A 25,278-nucleotide genomic window follows, 5' to 3' on the forward strand; every position below is an offset into this window, starting at 1 on the left:
AAGCCGAACTTTAGACGCCGAACTTAAAACAGAAGTTCGCTCAACACTAATCAGGAACAAACAGTGTGTGTTCATCATGTCTGTCCAATCATCTGACAAGCAAACACTCAGGCCGTCACATCATTTATGTGCACCAATCATTATATAAAGTGGGGAGTGCTGCTGAAAAATTAAAGCTGTATAAGGATCGATTGCATTACCGATTGTCCATCCTCTTTCTAAAAATAATTGCCACATGTAACTATTGGTAATGAGTAGTGTTGAGCAAAGAGAAGCATTTGATGAGGAATTCGGTCTAAAATTTCTGAAAACTTCAATTCAGAATGAAACCGAATTTTCTCTCGCTTCGTGGTAACGAATCAGGTTTTCCTAAAATGGCTGCTGCTCATGTTGCAAAGTGAAAGTAAGAATCCAGAGAACACGTCATCACCCATAATACCATGCAGCCAGCCAAACTGCAGGTGGCCATCTCCTGTGCCACAGCCCTATAAAACCCTCGTCCCACGCGGTCTCCGCCATTACCCTATGAGCTGAGCATAGAGAGAGACATGACAAGAGCTCATGCGCCAGGGACAGTGTTGCTGCAATAATCCAGCGGCCATGTTTGATCCACCCATCATGTTCGGCCATCTGGTCTTAACCCTAATCATTTTAAAAGCAAAACACCACTAGTTTCATAGTAGGGAGGGATCCGGACCTTATGGAGGGATTATGGTCATCCCTATTCTGGATCCCTCCATTTTATTGCTTTGGGGAAGGTTTTCCCACCTCAATGCTGTGTGCCATCTCTGGTACCATCACGCAGGAGGACAGGGGCTGCTGCTTACATGCTCCGGCTCCCTTGATCCCAGACAGGGGGAGCCAGAGCACACATGGAGGATCACAGCATCTAAAGGGTTAGCGATCGGAATTACCACTGGTCATGGACATTAGTGCACATGCCAGCGGCACCATTTTTAAATGCCTGACTGCCAAAGTAAATTTACTGTCAGTGATCGGGTGAGGGTTTACTTCCAAGCCTTCACACTGAGATTGGGCCAGCAAGTAGGAAGAATAGGATTAGACAGAGTGGCCTGGGTATACCTGATTTATAGTGATTTGTGACCAATTAATTCGGAACAAATCAAAATTCTTGGTGAACTTCGCCAAATGGGCCTAAACAAATTTTTCAAAAACTTCGCTCCTCATCTCTAGTAATGAGCACTGATTGATATTCTGTTATCGTGGATCATTACTGGACAGAATATCTGCCCATGTAAAAGGACCCTGATGAAGACCTACCCAAACAGACTCACTCTTCTGCTGCCAAAGCTGCTGTTACTATTTGAAGTATTGATTGTATGAGATGAATTCTGAAGCCCTTATTCACCCATGCCAAAAAGCTTCACTAAAACCACTGTAGTATTATTCCACAATATACAGTAACATTTCAATGTCCAGGGTATAATGACTTATAAATAATGTATTTACATATTGAGTATGGGTTTGTTGCAGAATATATATATATTTTTTTAAAACAGTGTTGAATTTTGTTTTTTAATTTTTTAGGAGAAGATTAAAGAAATTGGAGACAAACAACCTGAAAAGTAAGTTGTGATCAGTAATAGTGACTAGGACTTGTATTTACTATACATTCTACTGTCAGACCAATTCAAACTGATTGACAAAGGGATGTTTTTAGAAACCTTGTACGCTGGAGTCTTTATGTAGAAACACTAGTTGTCCTGAACAAATGTACAATATTAGGATCTCGTCACATCTGGTTATGAGAACACAAATGGCATGTGCTCTGGGAGAGCTCCGGACACATACTTTGAAAATATCCATAGGGCCCCATGTATTTGGCATATGCAAAATGAGTGCCCCCTTGACATATCCTGCTGGTGTGCCTTGATGTACCTTTTTACAGCATAGGAATGCATTGCCTGTTATGTCTGTTTGGACGACTTATACCAAAATGCCTGTATAATGACATATATCACAGCCTTCAGTTCGAGATGTACAAGAAAGAATACACCCGACATATACTTGTGATGGAAGGAAACAAAGACATACAGTCAGGTCCATAAATATTGGGACATCAACACAATTCTAACATTTTTTGCTCTATACACCACCACAATGGATTTGAAATGAAACGAACAAGATGTGCTTTAACTGCAGACTGTCAGCTTTAATTTGAGGGTAGTTACATCCAAATCAGGTAAACGGTGTAGGAATTATAACAGTTTGCATATGTGCCTCCCACTTGTTAAGGGACCAAAAGTAATGGGACAATTTGCTTCTCAGCTGTTCCATGGCCACGTGTGTGTTATTCCCTTATTATTCCAATTACAATGAGCAGAAAAAAGGCCCAGAGTTCCTTTCAAGTCTGCTATTTGCATTTAGAATCTGTTGCTGTCAACTCTTAAGATGAGATCCAAAGAGCTGTCACTATCAGTGAAGCAAGCCATTATTACACTGAAAAAAAAACGTGTCAAAGTCAACAATCAAGAGAAGACTTCACCAGAGTGAATACAGAGGGTTCACCACAAGATGCAAACTATTGGTGAGCCTCAAAACAGGAAGGCCAGATTAGAGTTTGCCAAACGACATCTAAAAAAGCCTTCACAGTTCTGGAACAACATCCTATGGACAGGTGAGACCAAGATTGACTTGTACCAGAGTGATGGGAAGAGAAGAGTATGGAGAAGGAAAGGAACTGCTCATGATCCTAAGCATACCACCTCATCAGTGAAGCATGGTGGTGGTAGTGTCATGGTGTGGGCATGTATGGCTGCCAATGGAACTGGTTCTCTTGTATTTATTGATGATGTGACTGCTGATAAAAGCAGCAGGATGAATTCTGAAATGTTTCGGGCAATAATATCTGCTCATATTCAGCCAAATGCTTCAGAACTCATTGGATGGTGCTTAACAGTGCAGATGGACAATGACCCAAAGCATACTGCAAAAGCAACCAAAGAGATTTTTAAGAGAAAGAAGTGGCATGTTATGCAATGGCCAAGTCAATCACCGGACCTAAATCCGATTGAGCATGCATTTCACTTGTTGAAGACAAAACTGAAAGGAAAATGCCCCAAGAAGAAGCAGGAACTGAAGACAGTTGCAGTAGAGGCCTGGCAGAGCATCACCAGGGATGAAACCCAGCGTCTGGCGATGTCTATGCGTTCCAGACTTTAGGCTGTAATTGACTGCAAAGGATTTGCAACAAAGTATTAAAAAGTGAAAGTTTGATTTATGATTATTATTCTGTCCCATTACTTTTGGCCCCTTAACAAGTGGGAGGCACATATGCAAACTGTTGTAATTCCTACACCGTTCACCTGATTTGGATGTAAATACCCTCAAATTAAAGCTGACAGTCTGCAGTTAAAGCACATCTAGTGCATTTAATTTAAAATCCATTGTGGTGGTGTATAGAGCCAAAACTGTTAGAATTGTGTCGATGTCCCAATATTTATGGACCTGACTGTATAAACAGAGCCTTAGATTACTATGGAAGTTTGATAACTAATCATTCCTTCAGTTTAAAATGTAGGCCTATACGGTCAAGTAAAGAGATAGTATGCAGACTTGACTAATTTCATTGTCTGCCTGGCACTGATCTACATTTCTATTTCCTTGCTGAACATTTTAAAGGTTTCCTGTAGGAATAATTAGATGCTCCATCCTGTCCTAAGGCTACTTTCACACTAGCAATAATACAACCGCATGCATCCGTCATAAAGGGATCCGGTTGTATTATGTCTTCAATAGCCATGATCCGTCTTCAACAGCATTAAAAGTCAATGGGGGACAGATCCGTTTTCTTATGTGCCAGATTGTGTCAGAGAAAACGGATCCGTCCCCATTGACTTAGATTGTGTGTCAGTCTCGCTCTGCATCCCAGGACGGACATAAAAACGCTGCAGGCAGAATGCATTAGGAAAAAAACGGGTGAAAATGCTTCAAACCCAGACACTGTAGCGTGTCTATAATCGAGGGAGCAATTCCTCCGCATGCGGTCCGCAGACAACGGCAATCCCCAGCAAAAAAGGCGTACAACGGAGGATGCCGGGGCGGAACGCATGCACCACAAGGACATCTTACACAAAATGATACATTGTGCAGATGAAAATATATACATATAAAAATCACTGCAAAAAATGCACCAAAATGATACGTAACTGACAATACTAGCCGATTCCTCATGCCGATGTTAGAAGCTGAGAACTTTGCCAATATCTTCCAGTCAGGAACATATCGGAGCCCCTCATGCACCACGTCACGGTGTCTCAGCACGCATGGGGTCCTACCACTCAACTGCCCGTGGTGTGTGAACAGGGTCTGAACAGTGCAATTAACTGACAGCCAGGCCCTCACATGCCTCCATAGTGGTATCACCAATGCACTGTGAGGTAGAATAAAGCTGTGAGCTGCACCCACAACAGACCATGTGACACAGAAGCCACACCCACAACAGACCATGTGACACAGAAGCCGCACCCACAACAGACCATGTGACACAGAAGCTACCAGGTGCAAAAGAACGTTACCAGCAAAATAAAGTGGCACATTCCATACCCATAAAGACAAAAACTCACTGAAAAAAGTGGCCTAAACGGGTGAAAATGCTCCAAACCCGTTTCTAGCACTGTTCAGACCTTGGCTTTTTTATTTTTTTTAAACTGACCCGTTTTGGACCGCTTGTGAGAGCCCACGACGGATCTCACAAACGGAAAGCCAAAACGCTAGTGTGAAAGTAGCCTAACTTGGAAGCCTGATGGGTTGTTTTTTTTTATTTCTCTTTTTTTAAGTTAGAAGTTCATCATTTCTTTCTAATTTCTTATCTAGAATATGTGTTTGTTATTAAAACTTAAGTTTCATTTCTTGGTACACAAGTATTTTATCTCTTTAAATGTTCCCTCTGTGACCAGCATTTGTGATCATGAGATTTTTCTTGCTTGAAGAATGTATCTTCATTGTCCTGCATGATTCCTATTTCCAAAACATTTTCTGTATTTCCATCACCAGTTATAATTGGTTGTAGATATATTTAGTTTCAGCTTGAAACCAAAGTTTTCTTGGCATGCTCTGTGACCAGTGCGGAGGTCAGGGGGGAGTAGACAACTAGTGATATCAGGCAGTGTGAATGGTGGATCCTGTGTTATCTATATAGAGGTGTTACTTGTAATTGCAATTCTGCCTGTGGTGATAATGATAGTGACTACTAAGTTACTTGAAAGAACAGGAAATCATGACCTATTAGTCCTAGTGGCCAGTGTGAAACTTGCAGGATTATATAATTTTTTTTAAATATAGATAGTGACATGGGAAATTAAAACATTCTTTAAATATATGTGTAACATAAAACATGATTTAGACAACAAGTCATTTTCTGATAAAACATTCCCTTAATACTTTTGTGTTAAAAAGGACAAAGCTCTATTAGGGACAGGGACTGTGCCATACCACCTTGTCCTCCTTGGGGCTCACAATCTGAATTCCAAATTAACCTCAGAACATACAACCTCCATGTAGATTAGGAATGGTCAGATTCAAACTCATGACCCAGCACTGCAAGGCACCAAACATAAACCCATGCAAGCACAAAGATGTTACCTCTGATTGGTCCATGCCCCCATTTTTATACTTGCTTTTAGTGCATATTGAGAAAATTTAATTTAGAAATGCTTTTTAACTATATTACCAGTTAAAAACAAATTTGCAGTCACTTCTTATGTGTGTGATATAAACCTTTTCTTTTATTATTCCAGTCAGCAAGAAAAAAATTTAGGGAGTTCTTTAGGGATTGAAGAGGTGGCCTCTGACCTGCAACCATTAATGCTGTGGATGGCCAACTCTATGGAGCTTCTCAATTTTGTACAGAGAAAGATTCTAGACATGGAAAAGGAGTGGGAGTCAGAAGGTAAGCCAAAGTTGTTATATATATATATATATATATAAAAAAAATTTAATATATATTTTTTCTCTCTAAATTTTATTACTAAAAGGACAGTGTTAGCTCTATCACAAAAAGCACCCCAGCCCCATAACACACAACACACAGTTGTCAGTTTATTCATAAGGCTGCATTCACACGGGCGAGATTTCCGCGCGGGTGCAATGCGGTAGGTGAACGTATTGCACCCGCACTGAATCCCGACCCATTCATTTCAATGGGGCTGTTCAGATGAGCGGTGATTTTCACGCATCACTTGTGCGTTGCGTGAAAATCGCAGCATGCTCTATATTCTGCGTTTTTCACGCAACGCAGGCCCCATAGATGTGAATGGGGTTGCGTGAAAATCGCAAGCATCCGCAAGCAAGTGCGGATGCGGTGCGATTTTCACGCACGGTTTCTAGGAGACGATCGGGATGGAGACCCGATCATTATTATTTTCCCTTATAACATGGTTATAAGGGAAAATAATAGCATTCTGAATACAGAATGCATAGTAAACTAGCGCTGAAGGGGTTAAAACATAAATAAAAAAAATTTAACTCACCTTAATCCACTTGATCGCGTAGCCGGCATCTCCTTCTGTCTCCTTTGCTGAACAGGACCTGTGGTGAGCATTAATTACAGGTAAAGGACCTTTGGTGACGTCACTCCGGTCATCACATGATCCATCACATGATCTTTTACCATGGTGATGGATCACCTTGTGTTACAACCCATACCCAGTACTGTACATTGCATCATCCCTTTTTAAATGTGACACAGCATGGCAGTAAGACTTTGGCCATCTTCACTATAGGACTTCTTTATCTAGAGCAGTGGTGGTGAACCTAGGTGGTACTCAGAGCCCTCTATGTGGGCACCCACGGCGCACTATGAACAGCACAGGCAGTGCATTGAATGTAGACAGGCTATTATAGCTAAATGATAACGTACATGGAAGATATACTATATTGGTATTCAGGTTTAATTGCCGTGTTGGCACTTTGCAATTAATAAGTGGGTTTTGGGTTGCAGTTTGGGCACTCGGACTCTTAAAGGTCCACCATCACTGATCTAGAGTATGTAGGATAATCTTGAAAGAAGCAGGGCAAAAACCAATGTGAAACAAGCGTTAGACCTCATTTATATGGCCATTTTCTGACTCTGTATGACCTGAGTTGTACTTATAAACGTGTGTGGGACCTTACTGTAGTCTCTGATTTCATGTAAGGCTTTCACAGGTTTTTATGTGGGATTCCATATTAAAAAGAAATCTGTACCTATCAAACTGGCTGACCTGTTACATGTGCGCTTGGCAGCTAAAGGCATCTGTGTTGGTCCCATGTTCATATGTGTCTGAATTGCTGAGAAAAATGAAGTTTTAATATATGCAAATGAACCTGTAGGGGCAATGGGGGTTTTGTCGTTACATCTAGAGGCTCTGCTCCCTCTGCAACTGCCGTGCCCTCTGTGCTTTGACAGGTCCAGGTGTGATCATTGTTTTCACTGCCTGGCCCTGTCAAAATCAAAGTGGAGAGAGCGTGGCAGTTGTTAAGAGAGCTGAGCCTCTAGGTGTAATGGTAACGCCCCCATTGCTGCTAGAGGTTCATTTGCATATATTAAAACATTTTTCTCAGCAATGTGGACACATATGAACATGGGCATTCTGTACATAACAGGCACTGGCAGCTCCTCAGTGAACCTAGAAGATGGGAATGCTGCATGATATAGTTCATACATGACATTATCAAAGGAGGAAGTACATGAATCTCAGAGTTCAAAGGAAAGAGACGTGCATATAAACAATCCAACGATCAGACATGAATAAGAATAAATACCCTTTTCACCCCCATTCTTTTGGAAATCATTTGTTTTTCAGGCACTTCACAAGATGCTTTGCTCTCAAGTGACTTAGAAGCGTGTGAGGAGTCCATGGCACTTCTTGATGAGGTCATCATGTACACATTTCAGCAGTGTGTCTACTACTTAACCAAGGTAAGAACTAAGGATCACAACCAAAAATGAATTAGATGGAGTTAATGGGAATGTATCACCAGCGACCTCCCTGTCCAGCTGTTTGCATGTACACAAAGCTGTGGTTTGCCTGATTAAAATGCTGTTTTTCTTTGGTTGATCCGAGGCTCTGATCCCGAGGTATAATACTTTTTCCTAATATGTAAATTAAGCATTTGGTGCACTGGGGGCGTCACTATTGTGCTCATTACACCCAAGCTTTCTGTGGCCAGTTGCTCCATTGCTGCTTTACCACTGCCTGGCCCAGTCAATAAAATCAGTGAGGGAGGAGCTTGCCGAAAAAAGGAGTGAAGCTTGGGTGCAACAAGAGCAATGGTGATACCCTCATAGCACCAAATGCCTTATCTGCATATTAAGAAATAGTATCATAACTTATAAAAAACTTTTGGTGAACCACAGCTATGTGTCTATGCATACAGCTAGATAGGGAGGTCGCTGGTGATAGGTTTCCTTCAAGATTAAAAGGTCCTGTAATATGATTATTATAAATCCAAAATAAAATATGAACTAGATGGTTCTATATTCTGATCAACAATTTTCTTTTTATGCTACTATTATGTATATGTACTTATACTCTGCAGCTCTGTACAGTGAATGTATAATGTATAATTATCCTTAAAGGGGTTCTGCAGTTTGTTTAAACTGATGATCTATCCTCTGGATAGATCATCAGCATCTGACCAGCGGTGGTCCGACACCTGGGTAGCGCCGCGGCCTTCTCACTGTTTACCGCAGGCCCAGTGACGTCACGACTAGTATTGGCCTGGGTGGGGCTAAGCCCATGTTCACATGAATGGTGAACGGAGCTTAGCCCCACCCAGGCCAGTTGATACTAGTCGTGACGTCACTGGGCCAGCGGTAAACAGTGAGAAGGCCGCGGCGCTGCTGGAGTGCCGCTGCCTTCTCAAACAGCTGATCGGCGGGGGTTCCGGGTGTCGGACCCCTGCCGATCAGATGCTGATGATCTATCCAGAGGATAGATCATCAGTTTAAACAAACTGCAGAACCCCTTTAATTATAAACGCATTAAACATTAAAGGAAACCTGTCAGGTCATTTTTGCACTGACAACCGCCACTACACCTTTTTACATGAACTGACAATATTTTAAAATCCCCCTGTTTGCTAAATCTGATGCAGCAAAATTCCAAAATATAATTTTTCAAAACACCAAGTGCTGTAGGCAAATTACCATCGAAGAAGCATCGTGGAGGTGAAATTATTAGGAATTCACATTTTCCAAATCTTGCATATGTGCTGTTGTTTTGTAGTCATCTAGGATGTACCTTGCTGCACTGTGCATGCTCAGGGAGGATAAGGCCTGGGTGAGGCTAGTAGTGGAATTGTCCTCTCTATTAGTTTTAACTGTGGAAAGAATGCCGGGATTTATTTTTTGTGCCTTTCACCTTTCTTGAAAATATAATATAAATTTACCACTACAATGTACTGTATGTACCTAAAATGATGCCTAAAAATATAAAACTCACCCCACAAAAAAACAAATCTTCAAATAGTTATGTGGCCATAAAAGTAAGTAATGGTTATTCATGAGTTGTCAAAAATGAAAACCATTTCTTGGTCTTTAAGGCCAAAACTGACACAGACCTCAAAAGGGGTTTTGGCCTGGACTACACTGCGACTATTTGTAACACGACTGATTAATTTTAACTATTGAATGACAGCTGTGTAGCCCAGGCCTTAAAGAGGTTGTTTGCTTCAAGATATCTCTTCTAATTAGAAGAAGCCTAGAAAATAAACTGATCACTAGGTGACCCTTTGAGACTCCGATCAATCTGCTAGTGTTCAGTTCCCTTGTAGCACCATCACAGGGGAAAAAGCGCATTACTGTTTTCTAAAATTGTTTATTCAGGAGTCTTGAAAAAGTATTTTCTGTTTGCAGACATTATATGCAGCTTTGCCTGCCCTCCTGGAGAGCAATCCCTTCACGGATCCAGGCAGTCTATCAGATGTAGGCGAGTTAAACAACATGCCGGAAGGCACCCGTGGCACGCTTTCCATTTACCAGGCGACACTGGATTTAACTCGAGAGTGTGAACTACATCCAGATCTCGTCTCTCAGACTTTTGGCTATCTATTTTTTTTCTCCAATGCTTCACTCTTTAATACTCTTATGGAAAAAGGTAAAGCTATGTCATTAATGAAATTAAAACGATGCAGTTTCAAAAATTTTATGAAAAGTAATTGCCAAGAAAATATATATTTACTACTTCTAAATTGTTATGCAAGATTATGACTCTCAAATTATTTGGCTGTCATGACCATTAACGTTTGCTATATTCTGGGCCGGAGTCCGATTCCCAAGCAGTAGCACCCGACCGCCGCCTTCGTCATGTGTATAGATGTACACTAGGTATCAAAGTTTCTACAGTAGAAGTCTTATATATATTTTTTTTAAGTAACTGGCTATACAGCTCTCATAGCTGTGTGGGTAAATGCCTTGCCTCTGATGTGAAAGGTCGTGAGTTCGAATCCCAGGAGAAACTTTTCTGAAAGACAGACTAAATGAGCTTTAAATACTCCATGGTCTCGTAGCTGTGTGCCGCCCGAAGTGACTGAACAAACTCATGCCCGTGCAGGCTCGCACTCGTAAATGGCATCAGACAGCCATTCCCTGCACAGCCTGGAGTTAAGAAGGGGATGCAGTGTTAAATCAGCACTGATACTTCTTGATTCTCATCATCGGTGAGGGGGTTCCTGAAGTGCAACTTCTACAGATCATGAGGGGATGGCATCTCCAAGTTATATGCCATCACCTTTACAAGATTGGAATACCCTTTTAAGAGGAATACCCTTTTAAGAGGCATACATGTACATTTATGTAATATATATGCATAGCAGCCTTTTGGCTCGGAAGAACTGTCTACACAATCAAAGTTGTGGATCTGAAGGTATCTTGTCTTCTCTGCTTAGCCCCACTCCTTTTTTTTATTTGATGGTATACTGTGTGTATTGTTTTAAGACATTTTATGATTTAGAGTCATTAGAAATGGGTTAACAATTTGAGATTATTGTTGTATTACAATTAATAGTAGTAGTAATAGATTTTGATGCATGCTTTCTGATTGTATATAGTGTAATTTGCTGTATGTAGCCTGAAAAGTTCCATCCTTCTGCTTTAAAGCATCTTTGACTAATTATTTCACTCATCTTGCCTGATGAAGGAAGGATTGGTCCTATGACTGCATCCATGAGTTAGCAGTTCCTCTAATTGTCCTGGCAGATTATCTGCAGGAAGTTGTGTGCTTCCTCCTTGCATTGCTCTCAGCGCTGCCGAGAGCATTTTTTCCCTTCGCAGCAGGAAGCAGAAGGTTGCCTGCACTGAAAAAAAAAGAATGACGTGCTTTTATTTTTCCATAACAGCATCTGAACTTAACCCATTGCTTGTTCCAGATGGACTGTACAACTTCTTAATGGTTATATGGTGTAGGGACACCAATAGATTTTTGTATGTACAGTATGTATACATGTATATACAAATAGCTGAAAAAAAAGCTGCCATTCTATAACTGCCAGCCGATTGCACGTTAGACCAACAGCAATCTCTACTGACCTCCCTACACATACCGCTACCTACTGCTTGAGTGTGCATGTGTTCTCACCAGGAAGGGTGGAGCAAGCTGTTACCAGACTCCTCTAGCGGCAGCTGAAAACAAAAGGATTAGACATGCTGAAACCCAAAAGCTCAATCCTTCTCTTCCACAACATCTGCTGTTGGGGGAGAATAGGAAGGCACCCACAAAAATCCAGCGGGTTCAGCAAACATCTAACGTGTAAGACAAGCTTTATTTCTTCAAACACATATTCACTAAAAATTCATTTTCAGCTTTGGGTTTAATTATCTAATTTAATTTCATTTATCTATCAATTATTATCCTTACATATTTTGCAGGCAATGGAGAACCATTTTACCAGTGGTCAAAGGCTGTTCAGATTCGTACAAACCTTGACCTTGTACTTGATTGGCTTCAAGGTATAGGTCTTGGTGATATAGCCTCTGAATTCTTCAGAAAGTTGTCTACAACTGTGAACTTGCTGTGCATTCCTAAAACCAGTCTTTTAAAGGTAGGATATGCATTATTGTCTGTACACTAAACTCATAATAGAAAGAATTTGAATCTGTGGCAGCTATAGCAATGCACATACTGGTGTATGTTCTATAGAAGCTGTCCCTGAAGGTGCCATGAGGGCCACCCCTGTTTGGTCCCATTCCCTTAGCTACTAGGTATACAGATGATCTGCATTGTTAGAAACAAGAGGGTGGTGAATTGGACAAAAGTTAAAGTGAAGAGCAAAGACGGGCATATCAACATCAGATCTAGTCTATCCTGGGTGGCAAAAACAGGTACCATAATGGCCCGCTAGGTAGCCTTTATAGGGGAACTCTATGTACAGATGTGTCCACTTTTACCTTGCGGTAAATTGACAGTGTAAATTCAATACACAACTTGCTAGCAAAACCTTCAACAAGTTGCAATTCACATCACAATCACTGGGTGGACACATATAGCATAAACAAATCCCAACCAAATATCGTGAAATCGTATGTTTTTTCAGTGCTGCTCATCTCGTCCCACTCATCTCAGGATATGCCAAGCTAAGAGGAAAGGTAACAAAGGACACATCTGTATAGCAATTAGATATACAGGGAGTGCAGAATTATTAGGCAAGTTGTATTTTTGAGGATTAATTTTATTATTGAACAACAACCATGTTCTCAATGAACCCAAAAAACTCATTAATATCAAAGCTGAATATTTTTGGAAGTAGTTTTTAGTTTGTTTTTAGTTTTAGCTATTTTAGGGGGATATCTGTGTGTGCAGGTGACTATTACTGTGCATAATTATTAGGCAACTTAACAAAAAACAAATATATACCCATTTCAATTATTTATTTTTACCAGTGAAACCAATATAACATCTCAACATTCACAAATATACATTTCTGACATTCAAAAACAAAACAAAAACAAATCAGTGACCAATATAGCCACCTTTCTTTGCAAGGACACTCAAAAGCCTGCCATCCATGGATTCTGTCAGTGTTTTGATCTGTTCACCATCAACATTGCGTGCAGCAGCAACCACAGCCTCCCAGACACTGTTCAGAGAGGTGTACTGTTTTCCCTCCTTGTAAATCTCACATTTGATGATGGACCACAGGTTCTCAATGGGGTTCAGATCAGGTGAACAAGGAGGCCATGTCATTAGATTTTCTTCTTTTATACCCTTTCTTGCCAGCCACGCTGTGGAGTACTTGGACGCGTGTGATGGAGCATTGTCCTGCATGAAAATCATGTTTTTCTTGAAGGATGCAGACTTCTTCCTGTACCACTGCTTGAAGAAGGTGTCTTCCAGAAACTGGCAGTAGGACTGGGAGTTGAGCTTGACTCCATCCTCAACCCGAAAAGGCCCCACAAGCTCATCTTTGATGATACCAGCCCAAACCAGTACTCCACCTCCACCTTGCTGGCGTCTGAGTCGGACTGGAGCTCTCTGCCCTTTACCAATCCAGCCAGGGGCCCATCCATCTGGCCCATCAAGACTCACTCTCATTTCATCAGTTCATTAAACCTTAGAAAAATCAGTCTTCAGATATTTCTTGGCCCAGTCTTGACGTTTCAGCTTGTGTGTCTTGTTCAGTGGTGGTCGTCCTTCAGCCTTTCTTACCTTGGCCATGTCTCTGAGTATTGCACACCTTGTGCTTTTGGGCACTCCAGTGATGTTGCAGCTCTGAAATATGGCCAAACTGGTGGCAAGTGGCATCTTGGCAGCTGCACGCTTGACTTTTCTCAGTTCATGGGCAGTTATTTTGCGCCTTGGTTTTTCCACACGCTTCTTGCGACCCTGTTGACTATTTTGAATGAAACGCTTGATTGTTCGATGATCACGCTTCAGAAGCTTTGCAATTTTAAGAGTGCTGCATCCCTCTGCAAGATATCTCACTATTTTTGACTTTTCTGAGCCTGTCAAGTCCTTCTTTTGACCCATTTTGCCAAAGGAAAGGATAGTTGCCTAATAATTATGCACACCTGATATAGGGTGTTGATGTCATTAGACCACACCCCTTCTCATTACAGAGATGCACATCACCTAATATGCTTAATTGGTAGTAGGCTTTCAAACCTATACAGCTTGGAGTAAGACAACATGCATAAAGAGGATGATGTGGTCAAAATACTCATTTGCCTAATAATTCTGCACTCCCTGTAGTTGTTATAGCCGCACAGAAAACATAACTGTCTATACAGTCAACTACTATACAACAGTTTGCTATTACATAATTGTAAAACAGTAATTGAGTAGACAGATGAGACGTTTCATATATATGTTTAGTGTGCCTTTTATGCACTATGAATTGTGTAATGCGCTAAGAATGTATTAAAATGTGTTCGGTAATAATACATTTTTGTAAAACAGCTTTCCTGGAGCAGTCTTCGAAGTGAGTATTCCGCGCTTAGCAGTGCTCAGCTCAACCACTTGTTAAGGAACTATCATCTGGGAGTGGGACGATCACATCCAGCTGCTTGGGACCCCCCTGAGGAAGAAAAGGATGAGATGACAAACAGTGAGTGCCGCCTGACCTTGCTCCATGCCCTAAACTCTTTGATTCAATTTCCTTCTTACTGATAAGTAAAAATATTTAATTCAAAATGCATCTTGTAGTCAAGATGCTGAAAACATGTCTGTGTCATATTTCATATTTTCAGCTCATACGTAGCTTAGTGGGCAGTTTATGATGACTAGTAGGAATTTTTACAAGAGAGAAATGGAAGGTGAAAGCAACTGTAAACTGTGACAAAAGTATCCAACAGTCCCATGACTGGGCACCTCTCTGGGAGTCATAAGCCTCAGATGTCCTTACTTGGAGGAGATGTGAAGGATAGCATCCCCAGTGTCGGGATACTCTACCTCAAATGATGGTTTACCTATAAAATAGTGTAGACTGCTTTCCAAATGATTAAGAAAGGAGATTTATTGTACTTACCACAGGCTTTAGTAGAAGCATAGCAGTAACCAGCTAGATAAACTCTGAAAGTATATTGTACTGTACACCAGTAGGGATGAGCGGACCCGTGGATGTTCGGGTTCGCCGGGTTTGGCCGAACTTTAGGTCAAAGTTCGGGTTCGGTACCTGAACTTGACCCAAACTCGAACCTGAACCCCATTGAAGTCAATGGGGACCTGAACTTTGGTGCACTAAAATGGCTGTAAAATAGTCATAGAAAGGGCTAGAGGACTGCAAAAGGAAGCAAAATGGGGGTAAGAGCAGGACAGTTGCCCTGCAAACAAATGTGGATAGGGAAATGACTTAAAATAACATAAAATAGAAAAAAAATTAAAATAATAATCTTGAACTAGGAGGCAGAGGTCAAAGTGGGGTTGAGGAGGCGGTGGACGTGGCGGTGTAGGTGGAAGCAGCGGTGGAGAAGGAGGTAGCCAACACAGTTTTTTTTAAAAAAATTGGGAAGACCCACACACATTGGGAAACAGAAAAGAGAATGCAAAGAGAAAGTGTGCTGGAGTATAACAATGGCTGGGTGTGCCTGGTATACTTGTCTACTCAGCACAAAGTACGGACAAGTCCTGTGTGATCCATGCCTGGTTCATTTTAATGAACGTGAGCTTGTCCACGTTGGCTGTGGACAGGCGGCTGCGCTTGTCTGTGATGACCCCCCCTGCCATGCTAAATACAAGTTTTTACAATACACTGGCTGCAGGGCAGGCCAGCACATCCAAGGCGTAAAGGGCAAGCTTAGGCCATGTGCCCAATTTAGAGACCCAGAAGTTGAATGGGGCAGACCCATCAGTCAGTACGTGTAGGCATGTGCACACGTACTGTTCCACTATGTTGCTGAAATGCTGCCTCCTGCTAAGAGCTGCTGGTGGTGCTGATTATTGTGGCGTGCTGACAAAGCTTTTCCACATTTCAGCCTTTCTAACCCTCCCTTCTGAGGTGCTGGCGGTGCCCAAGCTGTGTTGGCAACTTCTTCCTCCTCCTCCTCTGCCTTCGCCTTATGCTTCCACTGAGTGCCCGCTGTCAGGTGTGAATGCCATCAACAGCGCGTCCACCAGCGTGCGCTTGTACTCGTGCATCTTCCAATCACGCTCCAGTGACGGAATTAAGGACAGCACGTTGTCCTTTTAGCGGGGATCCAGCAGGGTGGCCACCCAGTAATCAGCACTGGTTAGAATGTGGGCAACTCGGCGGTCGTTGCGCAGGCATTGCAGCATGTAGTCGCTCATGTGTGCCAGGCTGCCCAGAGGCAACGAAAAGCTGTCCTCTGTGGGAGTTGTATCATCTGTGTCCTCTGTATCCTCCAGGCACGCTCCATTGATGCCTATAAGCTGTTTTGGGTGCCACCCTGCTGTGAACATGGTTCCTCCTCCTCATCATCCTGCTCCTTCTCATCCTGCAGAACTGTGCTCTGGCTGGACAGTTGTGTACCTGGCCTCTGTTGGTGCAGGAACCCACCCTCCGAGCCACTTCTGAATGGCCTGATAACCGTGGAAATGATCCCTCTTCCTCCTGTGCCACATCCTCTTCCATCATCGCCCAAAGTGTTTTTTTAAGGAGACATAGAAGTGGGATAGTAATGCTGAGGACTGCGTCATCGGCACTGGTCATGTCGGTGGAGTACTCAAAACAGTGCAACACAGAACACACATCCCGCATGGAGGCCCACTCGGTAGTGAAGTGGTGCTGTTCAGCTGAGCGACTCACCCGTGCGTGCTGCAGCTGAAACTCCACTATCGCCTGCTGCTTGCACAGTCTCCCCAGCCTGTGCAAGCTGGAGTTCCACCATGTGGGTTCGTCGCATATGAGGCTGTGAGTGGGAAGGCCGAAGTTATGTTGCAGCGCAGACAGGCAAGCAGCAGCAGGGTGAGAACGCTGAAAGCGCACATATTGCCCACACTTTATGCAGAAGCTCTGACATATCGGGGTAATTATTCAGGAACCTCTCCACCACCAAATTCAGCACATGCGCCAGGCAAGGGTTGTGCGTCAAACTGGCTAGTCCCAGAGCTGCTACGAGATTTCACCTGTTATCGCACACCACCAGGCTAGGCTTGAGGCTCAGCGGCACCAACCACTCATCGGTCTGTTCCATGCCCGTCCACAGCTCCTGTGTGGTGTGGGGTTTTTCCCCCAGATGAGTTTCAAAACAGCCTGTTGTCGTTTTTCCCTGGCTTTGCTGAAATTGGTGGTGAAGGTGTTACGCTGACCGGATGAGGAGGCGATAGAGGAGAAGGCGGAGTAGGAGGAGGAGGCAACCAGAAATGTCCTGCAATCCACGGTGGCGGTAGGACATGCGCCAAACTGCTATCCGCCTCAGGCCCAGCCGCCACTGCATTTATCCAGTGTGCAGTTAGGGAGATATAATGTCCCTGCCTGTGCCTACTGGTCCATGTATCATTAGTTATGTGGACCTTGCCACACCTGATTTTGTCCGCCACTTGGTTGTGCAGGGCAGGGATTGCTCGCATAGAAAAGTTGTGGTGGCTGGGAACCACGTACTGTGGGACAGCCACCACCAAAAGGTTTTTAAAAGTCTCTGTCTCCACCAGACGGAATGACAGCATTTCAAAGGCCAGGAATTTTGAAATGCTGGCATTCAGGGCCAGGGATCGTAAGTGGGTAGGGGGGTAGTTCCTCTTTCTCTCCAGTGTTTGGGGGATGGACAGCTGAACGCTTTCATGGGACAATGTGGACATGCTGGGTGATGGTGGTGGAGGTGGTGGTGTTGCTGCCACATCCTCTGTTTGATTAGTGGCAAGTGCCACTGTCACTCCAGAGGGGGAGGAAGAGGCGGAGACCGCAGCAAAAGAGGGAGCAAGAGGAACTTGAGATCATTTGTGTTTTTTCAGGTGTGTACTCCACTGCAGCTCGTGCTTTGCATTTAAATGCCTGGTCATGCAGGTGGTGTTTAGGTTTAGAACATTTATGCCTCACTTCAGGCTCTGATTGCACTGCGTGCAAACCATTAGCGGCTTGTCGTCAGCACATTGTCTAAAGAACTGCCATGCCAGAGAACTCTTTGGAGCTGGCTTTGCTGTGCTCAGTCCCTGGTGCGGTGGGCAGTAGCAGGCATGCTGGCTAGGGGACGGTCACTCTACTTTTGCACCCTGCTCCCTCTTTTGCTGTGCGGTTGGTGCTTTGTGACCACCAGCTCTTCCTCCGAACTGCACAAGTCACTCACATGACCTTGATTATATGTGGGGTCTAGGACCTCATCATCCTCCACATCATCTTCCACCCACTCTTCACCCCTGCCCTCTTTGCCGGTCTGCACATAGCAGAAAGCCACAGCAGTTGGCACCTGTGTTTCGTCATCATCATCAGAGATGTGCTGCGGTAGTCCTCCTATGTCCTCATCCTGAAACATAAGTGGTTGGGCATCAGTGCACTCAATCTGTTCCACTTCTGGCGCAGGGCTAGGTGGATGGCCGACAGAAACCCCACCAGCAGAGTCATCAAAAAGTACAAGAGACTGCTGCATGACTTGGGGCTCAGACTGCTTGCCTGATTTGCAAAGGGGTGAGACGAAAGACAGATGCCTATGGGCTGCAGGTGCCAATTCTGTGGTTTCAACAGGGGACCGGGTGGGAGACAATGGGAAGAAACTAGAGGCACTGTCAGCCATCCAATCGACTACTGCCTCTACTTGTTCTGGCCTCACCATTCGTACACTGGTATTCGGGCCTACAAAATGACGCTGAAGGTCCTGTCGCCTACGTGCACCTGAGGAAGGTGTTTCACTTGGGTGTGTAGCTGGCACAGATCGACCACGTACTCTCCCTGCAACAGGAGCTCCACCAACACCAGCAGCACCACGACCCTTATTTGATGCTCTCCTCATTCTTTGAGGTCACCCACCGAACTAACAGACAGATTAACTATATTAATTTCCCTGTCACATATGCAGTGCATGTGTATCTCACACCAAAAATGGGTATATGTCACCCATTCAACTAACAGACTATTATATTTTTTTGTCAGGGGTACAAAAATGGTGCACCCACAAAAAATCACTATAGGTCACCCATGGAATTAACAGCCAGATTTATTATTATATTTCTGTGTCAAGGGTGCAAAGCTGGTGTATTGCACCCACAAAAAATCATTATAGGTCACCCACAAAACAAATAGCCAGATTCCTAACACTCTCCCTCACTTCAGCTGCCTGATTCCTGTCCCTGCACTACTCAGAGCTGATGGCCAGTGCTAAACGTGATCCAGTTTGTATAGAGGCTGGATCATCATGATGCACTGGCCAATCACAGCCATGCCATTACTAGGCATGGCTGTGATGGCTTCTAAGTGCCCACAGCTTAAAAGCTTGTTGATTGGCTGCCCTGCAGCCTTTTAAAAGCTTTATTAAATGCCCGGACACCGAACTCAAACCCGTCAAATTTCCTGTTTGTGTCCAGGTACCCAAACTTGTAAAGTTCGGTACGGGCCCGAACTTTATATTTCGGGTTCGCTCAACACTATATACCATAGCTGAGCACTTGCATGTAAATTTTGTGGTCTCCAGCTTGGGGGGTCTTCTTTTCAGAAATAGTGTGCAGCTCTGTAGTAGCACTGTAGTAGCTGCTCAAAATTTTACCTGTTGTGCCCTAGCAAAGGTCTTGCACACATAGGATGGGAGGAAAAAGGGAGGTCAGACCATCTGAGATGAGCCTATTTTCTAAGTTCCTTGATACTTAGAAAGGTAGGTTGTACAGTGGCTCACCAACTTAGCAAAATGGAGTGAGGTGCTCTGTCATCGGCACTCCCAGAGGCCGTGAGTAGAAAGGAAAATGAATATAGATGGGTATGACAGGCACATTCTCATACGTTGCTGCACGGAATAAATACAGAGACAGTACTGGGGTTTAAAATTCTGTATTTATTTATATCAAAATATTAAAAGTTGTTTAAAAACAGTTATTATAAAAACAATTTTTGGTAAATTTATTGTTGGTGATGGGGAGTCTTCTTTCTTGAATGGTTGTTCAGTTGTGATGTGGTGTTTGTTTATGTTAAATCGTTGTGAAGTTTGGCTGGGGTGTAAGGTGTGTGGGTACTTGTGCCGGGTGGTTCTTAATTGGGTATTAGGTGTGATGTGTGAACTTCAGTGAGGATGTGTGCGTATAAATGCAAAAGTGGAGAAGGGGTTGGGGTTCCAATGTTTCCTCAGGATTTTTGTCCTGGTAGAGGAATTTGTATGGCAGTTTTGAGATAATCATAAAAAAGTTAAAAAAAATCAAAAAAATTGTTACATGTGTTGGATAAGCCTTGCAATGTGAAAGGTGAAAAAGTAATAATAAAAAATTAAAATGCAATAAAAATACAAAAGTAGAATTGAGAGTGATGTATGCTTTCACTTTAAGTTGATTAAAAAATGTGAAGTAGATCGTACTTTACCAATTTGCTGTGTTGTGTTCCACTTGTTCAATCGCTTACTTTGCCCTGCAAGGACCTACGAGGCGTCCCACGTGGTCCGTTGCGGGTGTGTTGTGGCGTCTCACGTGACAGGGTGGAGTAACACGTCACTCCTGGCGGTGCTTGCGATTGGTCCCAAAGGTTCGGGCGGGATTTCGCTTTTGGAGTGTGGAGTCGCAATTGGTAATCCACTTTCTGGTTCTTTATGATTGGTTTTTAAGTTTTTCGAAAGGAAATTCGAATGATTTCCAAAAAAACGGATGTGGGGTTTGTATAAGAAAAAGGTGGAATAAATGTATATGACCCTCGAGTTCCTTTACCAGACGAGATTCGGATCCTTTTAATCTGCTCCTTCCTCAGTGGCTTGTAATGCAGGGCAAAGTAAGCGATTGAACAAGCGGAACACAACACAGCAAATTGGTAAAGTACGATCTACTTCACATCTTTTAATCAACTTAAAGTGAAAGCATACTTCACTCTCAATTCTATTTTTGTATTTTTATTGCATTTTCATTTTTTATTATTACTTTTTCACCTTTCACATTGCAAGGCTTATCCAACACATGGAAAGATTTTTTTGTTTTTTTTGGACTATTTTGACTTTATGATTATCACAAAACTGCCATACAAATTCCTCTACCAGGACAAAAATCCTGAGGAAACATTGGAACCCCAACCCCTTCCCCACTTTTGCGTTTATATGCACACATCCTAACTGAAGTTCACACATCACACCTAATACCCAATTAAGAACCATCCGGCACAAGTACCCACACACCTTACACCCCAGCCAAACTTCACAACGATTAAACATAAACAAACACCACTGTCACGGGGTTCCGAAGGTGCACTCGGTCCCCCATCGCCCGCAGACCTGTTGCTTAGCTTTGGGAATGAGGATCTGTGTTTGACCTCATTCCCAGGGCGGCTTTACTAGCTGGGTGGCTCCCTGCTCCTAAGTCTGCCTTGAGCGCCGAGCTGATCACTCGGTGCTCGACTGGTTGGTCTGTCGGTCATGTGACGCTGGCCACGTCACATGACCCTCACTCCCCACTATAAATACAGGCAGCCTGCTGGCTACAGGTTGCCTGTTAATTTCTAGGTTCCTGGCTATCTGTTGGACTGCTGAATACTTACCTGATCCTGTTCCTTGACCATCCTTTTGCCTGATCCTCCTGTACTGCGCATCCGTCCTGGTATTGTGACCTCGGCTCCCACCTGACTACTCTCTTAGGACTCCTCTTGTACTTCTCTGCTCTCCTGGTATTTGACCCTGGCTTCTCCTGACCATTCTTTGCTTAATCCTTTGTACTTTGTAGCTTTCCTGGTATTGACTCGGTCCGTTCACGTCCTGTTGTTTGTCTGTCTGTCATCCCTGCACTTATTCCAAGTTAGGGATTGCCGTCCAGTTGTCCCCTGTCATTAGGACTCGCGAGGCAAGTAGGCAGGGCCAGGGGTAAGGGTGGAGCGCAGTGGTCACTTCCCTCCCCCCCTGTGTGTGTGTGTACGTGACCGTTACAACCACATCACAACTGAACAGCCATTCAAGAAAGAAGACTCCCCATCCCCAACAACAAATTTACCAAAAACTGCTTTTATAATAACTGTTTTTAAACAACTTTTAATATTTAGATATAAATACACAACTTTAAACCCCAGCACTGTCCGTGCAGCAACGTATGAGAGTGTGCCTGTCATACCCATCTATATTCATTTTCCTTGATACTTGCCTTCTTAACAGGTCTGACAGTTGCTCAAGGAACCTAGGAAAAGCCCAACTGATACTGATATTTAGGAGTGGGCTTAGTGGATTGGACAGTGACCAGGAGGGCTGACCGCAGCTCTAGTGGCTCAGGTGAATTTCCTTGCCCTGCTGGAGTGATCAAGAAAGGATGAAACTTCTGCAACCCCAGCAGCTAGTGTTTGTAGTCTTGCTTGAAGAATATGACTTCTTGGTTTATATCAAATCTTTTTGCTAAACATTAAGTAGTGACCTTGTTATCATCACAAGAAGGATTACAATGAAATAATAATAATTGGAAATATGTGATGGACACAGCTAATTTCCTCTCTCTCCCTGCACAATGACATTCTGTACTGGTCACACAGAATGTCTACAAACTCTCCCATAGACGTCAATAGGCATCTTTAGTCTATGAGGCATATGGCTGATGTAAAGCCTATCTGTAAATGCTGTATCTAGTTTTAATTAGTAAAGAAAACTTAACAATTTTACATACTGCACTTACGTAGACAAGACATTACCTGATACATATAAAGTAGAATACTACCTCAAAGTTAATAAATAGAAAGCAGCAGTTAACACACTGGTTCCTTCTGAGAAAATAGCTGGTTTTCAATATAATACCCATAACAAATATTTGGCAATTATGGCAAGAGAAAAATGGGGAGAGGCGCTCATAGGGTAAGCATCGATAATTCGGCTTAGCATAGTGGATGGAATATGCTCACCTTTTGGTGTTGTGCGTGTGAGAGCACCACGTCCGTAGGGGCAGATACACAGGGAGAAGGGGCTTGGTGCTGCCGGTACCCGTTCGGTCCTTTTAGATGGAGTTGCCAAAATCTCCTAAGGACTGTGGAAGAAGTGATGAATGGTTTGTGTGCTAGCACACGGTATGGGTACCTCTTTGGCGCACAGAAACGACCTCAATTCAGAGACTTTTGGTGTAGTTGCTATTTATTGTACAATGGACAACGTGTAACATAGTTTATAACTCCTTTCTCAAGTCTTGGGGACACCAACAGCAAGAATGGCCAGATGGCTGGAGTCCTCCTCTGGTGCGTGCTGCTGTGTATGGCGCCATACACAGCAGCACGCACCAGAGGAGGACTCCAGCCATCTGGCCATTCTTGCTGTTGGTGTCCCCAAGACTTGAGGAAAAAGTTATAAACTCCGTTACGCATTGTCCATTGTACAATAAATAGCAACTACACCAAAAGTCTCTGAATTGAAGTTGTTTCCGTGTGCCAAAGAACTACCCATACCGTGTGCTAGCACACAAACCATTCATAACAAATATTTGGTAACCTTGAAAGTATGGATTCTTCTCAATTCGCTCATGCAGAATCTCCTTCTCTTGGGGTGTTGGAATGTATTAGGATTAAGGGTGGGAGCAAAATAGAACTGTGCAGCACATTTACTAATCCTGTAGATGGCATAAGCTTAGCCAAGCTGTCTAGACCTGCAACTGAATTTATCACAGGGGCTCAGGCTGGATGATAAATCTGGTGCAGGATAGACCCCTTTGCTAACTGTATACCAACTATTGGTTGGCTTACTGTGAGGCAAAATTTTGCACCAGAATGGTGGTACAATTTTGCAGGTAAATATTGCATACTAGGCCATGTCCCTGTTTCTGTAAAGCCACACTCCCTTTGCCAAGCTATGTGCAGATGATTTCTCAAGAACTAGATGCACCATGTGGACCTGCTTGTCTAAGTTTAAAGTTTTCTTACTTAGACAATATCAATAAATCTCCTTAGTGTTTTGCAACTTTTTTTTTTAGCATTTTCAGTGTTGATTTTAACAACACTACTGCAAGTGCCGATGCCTTCTGAAACAGCTAATTGGTGAGGGTCTTGGGCATCGGAGCCTCTGCGATCTGATACTGATAACCTATCCAGAGAATAGGTCATCAAAAATTCTTGGAAAGCCCCTTTAACATATGTAGAATTTTCAATGTACAGTATGCTCTGGTTATAATATTTTTCAAAATGGATATTACCTGCTTATTTTTACTATACATTTCTTTTAGTCTAACCTACTTCTTTGTTCACAGCAGACATTTTTGAGAGCTTCACTGATCATCCTCCATTGATTCTACCATGTGACAACTTCCGTATGCAACTTTCCCAGCCCATGACTAATGATGCCTTTCACAAGCAGTTGTGTCAACTCAGACGGTTTGTTTGGGACCTTGAGCAGAAATCACTGCCTGCCAACCAGAGATCTTTATACCGGGTCGAGAATAGCCAGTAAGAGAGCATAACTAATATGGTGTTTCCAAGAATACAAGCAGAAAAGATTGTGGTGACTATATATTTTGTGTCATTTACATTTTATTATGGACAATATGGATCAGGAAAAATCAAAACTGTTCACTTGTGAGATGATAGCACCATGTTCTGGATGTCTTCTCATTCCATTATCTAACAGGATATATGTAAGGTAAAAAAAGATGCTTTATAAACTTACCGAATGTTAGTAGCTCATACATTAATTTATAGCCTCACATATAAGCGCTCTTTGCCATGATACAACTACAAGTATGTTATATTCTATTGTGCTTAATCAAAAGGCACTCTTTTAGATGTTTCTGGAAAAAAAATGTGTCAAATGTATTCTACAATAAATGACCACTTACTTTGGAAGCAAAGTCTGAATTTCTATGTATATTTTCTTTATATTAAAACAACAACAAAGTACTTAAATGCTATTAATACATTTTTTTCTTCTAATTTTGTATCCAGTATAGTTTTATATCAATTGGACAACTTCTAGCAATCTAATTAGTTGAATTCAGCCCCTTTAAAGGAGTCATCTGCTTTTTTTATACTGATGAAGTATAATGAAGAGAAGGCAGTACTATCCTGAGGATAGCTCATCAATATAAAAAAAAGCGGACAACCACTTTAATACATACTGATGTTAGAAATATACAGGTTATAACTACACAGTTCTCACAAATCAGATTAAATTAGAGATTAAGAATGCTGGCCCAAATTTACAAATTCTGTCTAATTTGTAGACAATGTAAACATAGAATGGTAGTTCTAAAAATGTGCCAAATTTATTACAGCAGCTGATGCTGGATGATAAATCTGGTGCATCTTTAGAATGCCTAGTCTAGT

General features: G+C 42.7%; 1 protein-coding gene across 3 annotated transcripts in view; it reads left to right on the forward strand.

Moving 5' to 3' along the window:
* The window catches only part of RASIP1 (Ras interacting protein 1), a 117,980-nt gene extending 93,020 nt beyond the window's left edge, over positions 1 to 24,960 (forward strand). The window contains exons 6-12 of one of the 3 annotated variants that reach the window (XM_040434344.1): positions 1,549 to 1,586; positions 5,760 to 5,911; positions 7,806 to 7,921; positions 9,860 to 10,100; positions 11,870 to 12,042; positions 14,397 to 14,544; positions 24,207 to 24,960. In XM_040434344.1, coding sequence (XP_040290278.1) covers positions 1,549 to 1,586; positions 5,760 to 5,911; positions 7,806 to 7,921; positions 9,860 to 10,100; positions 11,870 to 12,042; positions 14,397 to 14,544; positions 24,207 to 24,406 — 1,068 coding nt within the window. In that variant the 3' untranslated portion in view covers positions 24,407 to 24,960. The remainder of the gene's footprint in view (positions 1 to 1,548; positions 1,587 to 5,759; positions 5,912 to 7,805; positions 7,922 to 9,859; positions 10,101 to 11,869; positions 12,043 to 14,396; positions 14,545 to 24,206) is intronic. The other 2 variants (XM_040434353.1, XM_040434362.1) reach the window with 2 other exon arrangements.
* The last annotated feature ends 318 nt before the right edge of the window (positions 24,961 to 25,278 follow it).

Source organism: Bufo bufo, chromosome 1, assembly GCF_905171765.1.
Source record: "Bufo bufo chromosome 1, aBufBuf1.1, whole genome shotgun sequence".
In the NCBI taxonomy this organism is placed as follows: domain Eukaryota; kingdom Metazoa; phylum Chordata; class Amphibia; order Anura; family Bufonidae; genus Bufo; species Bufo bufo.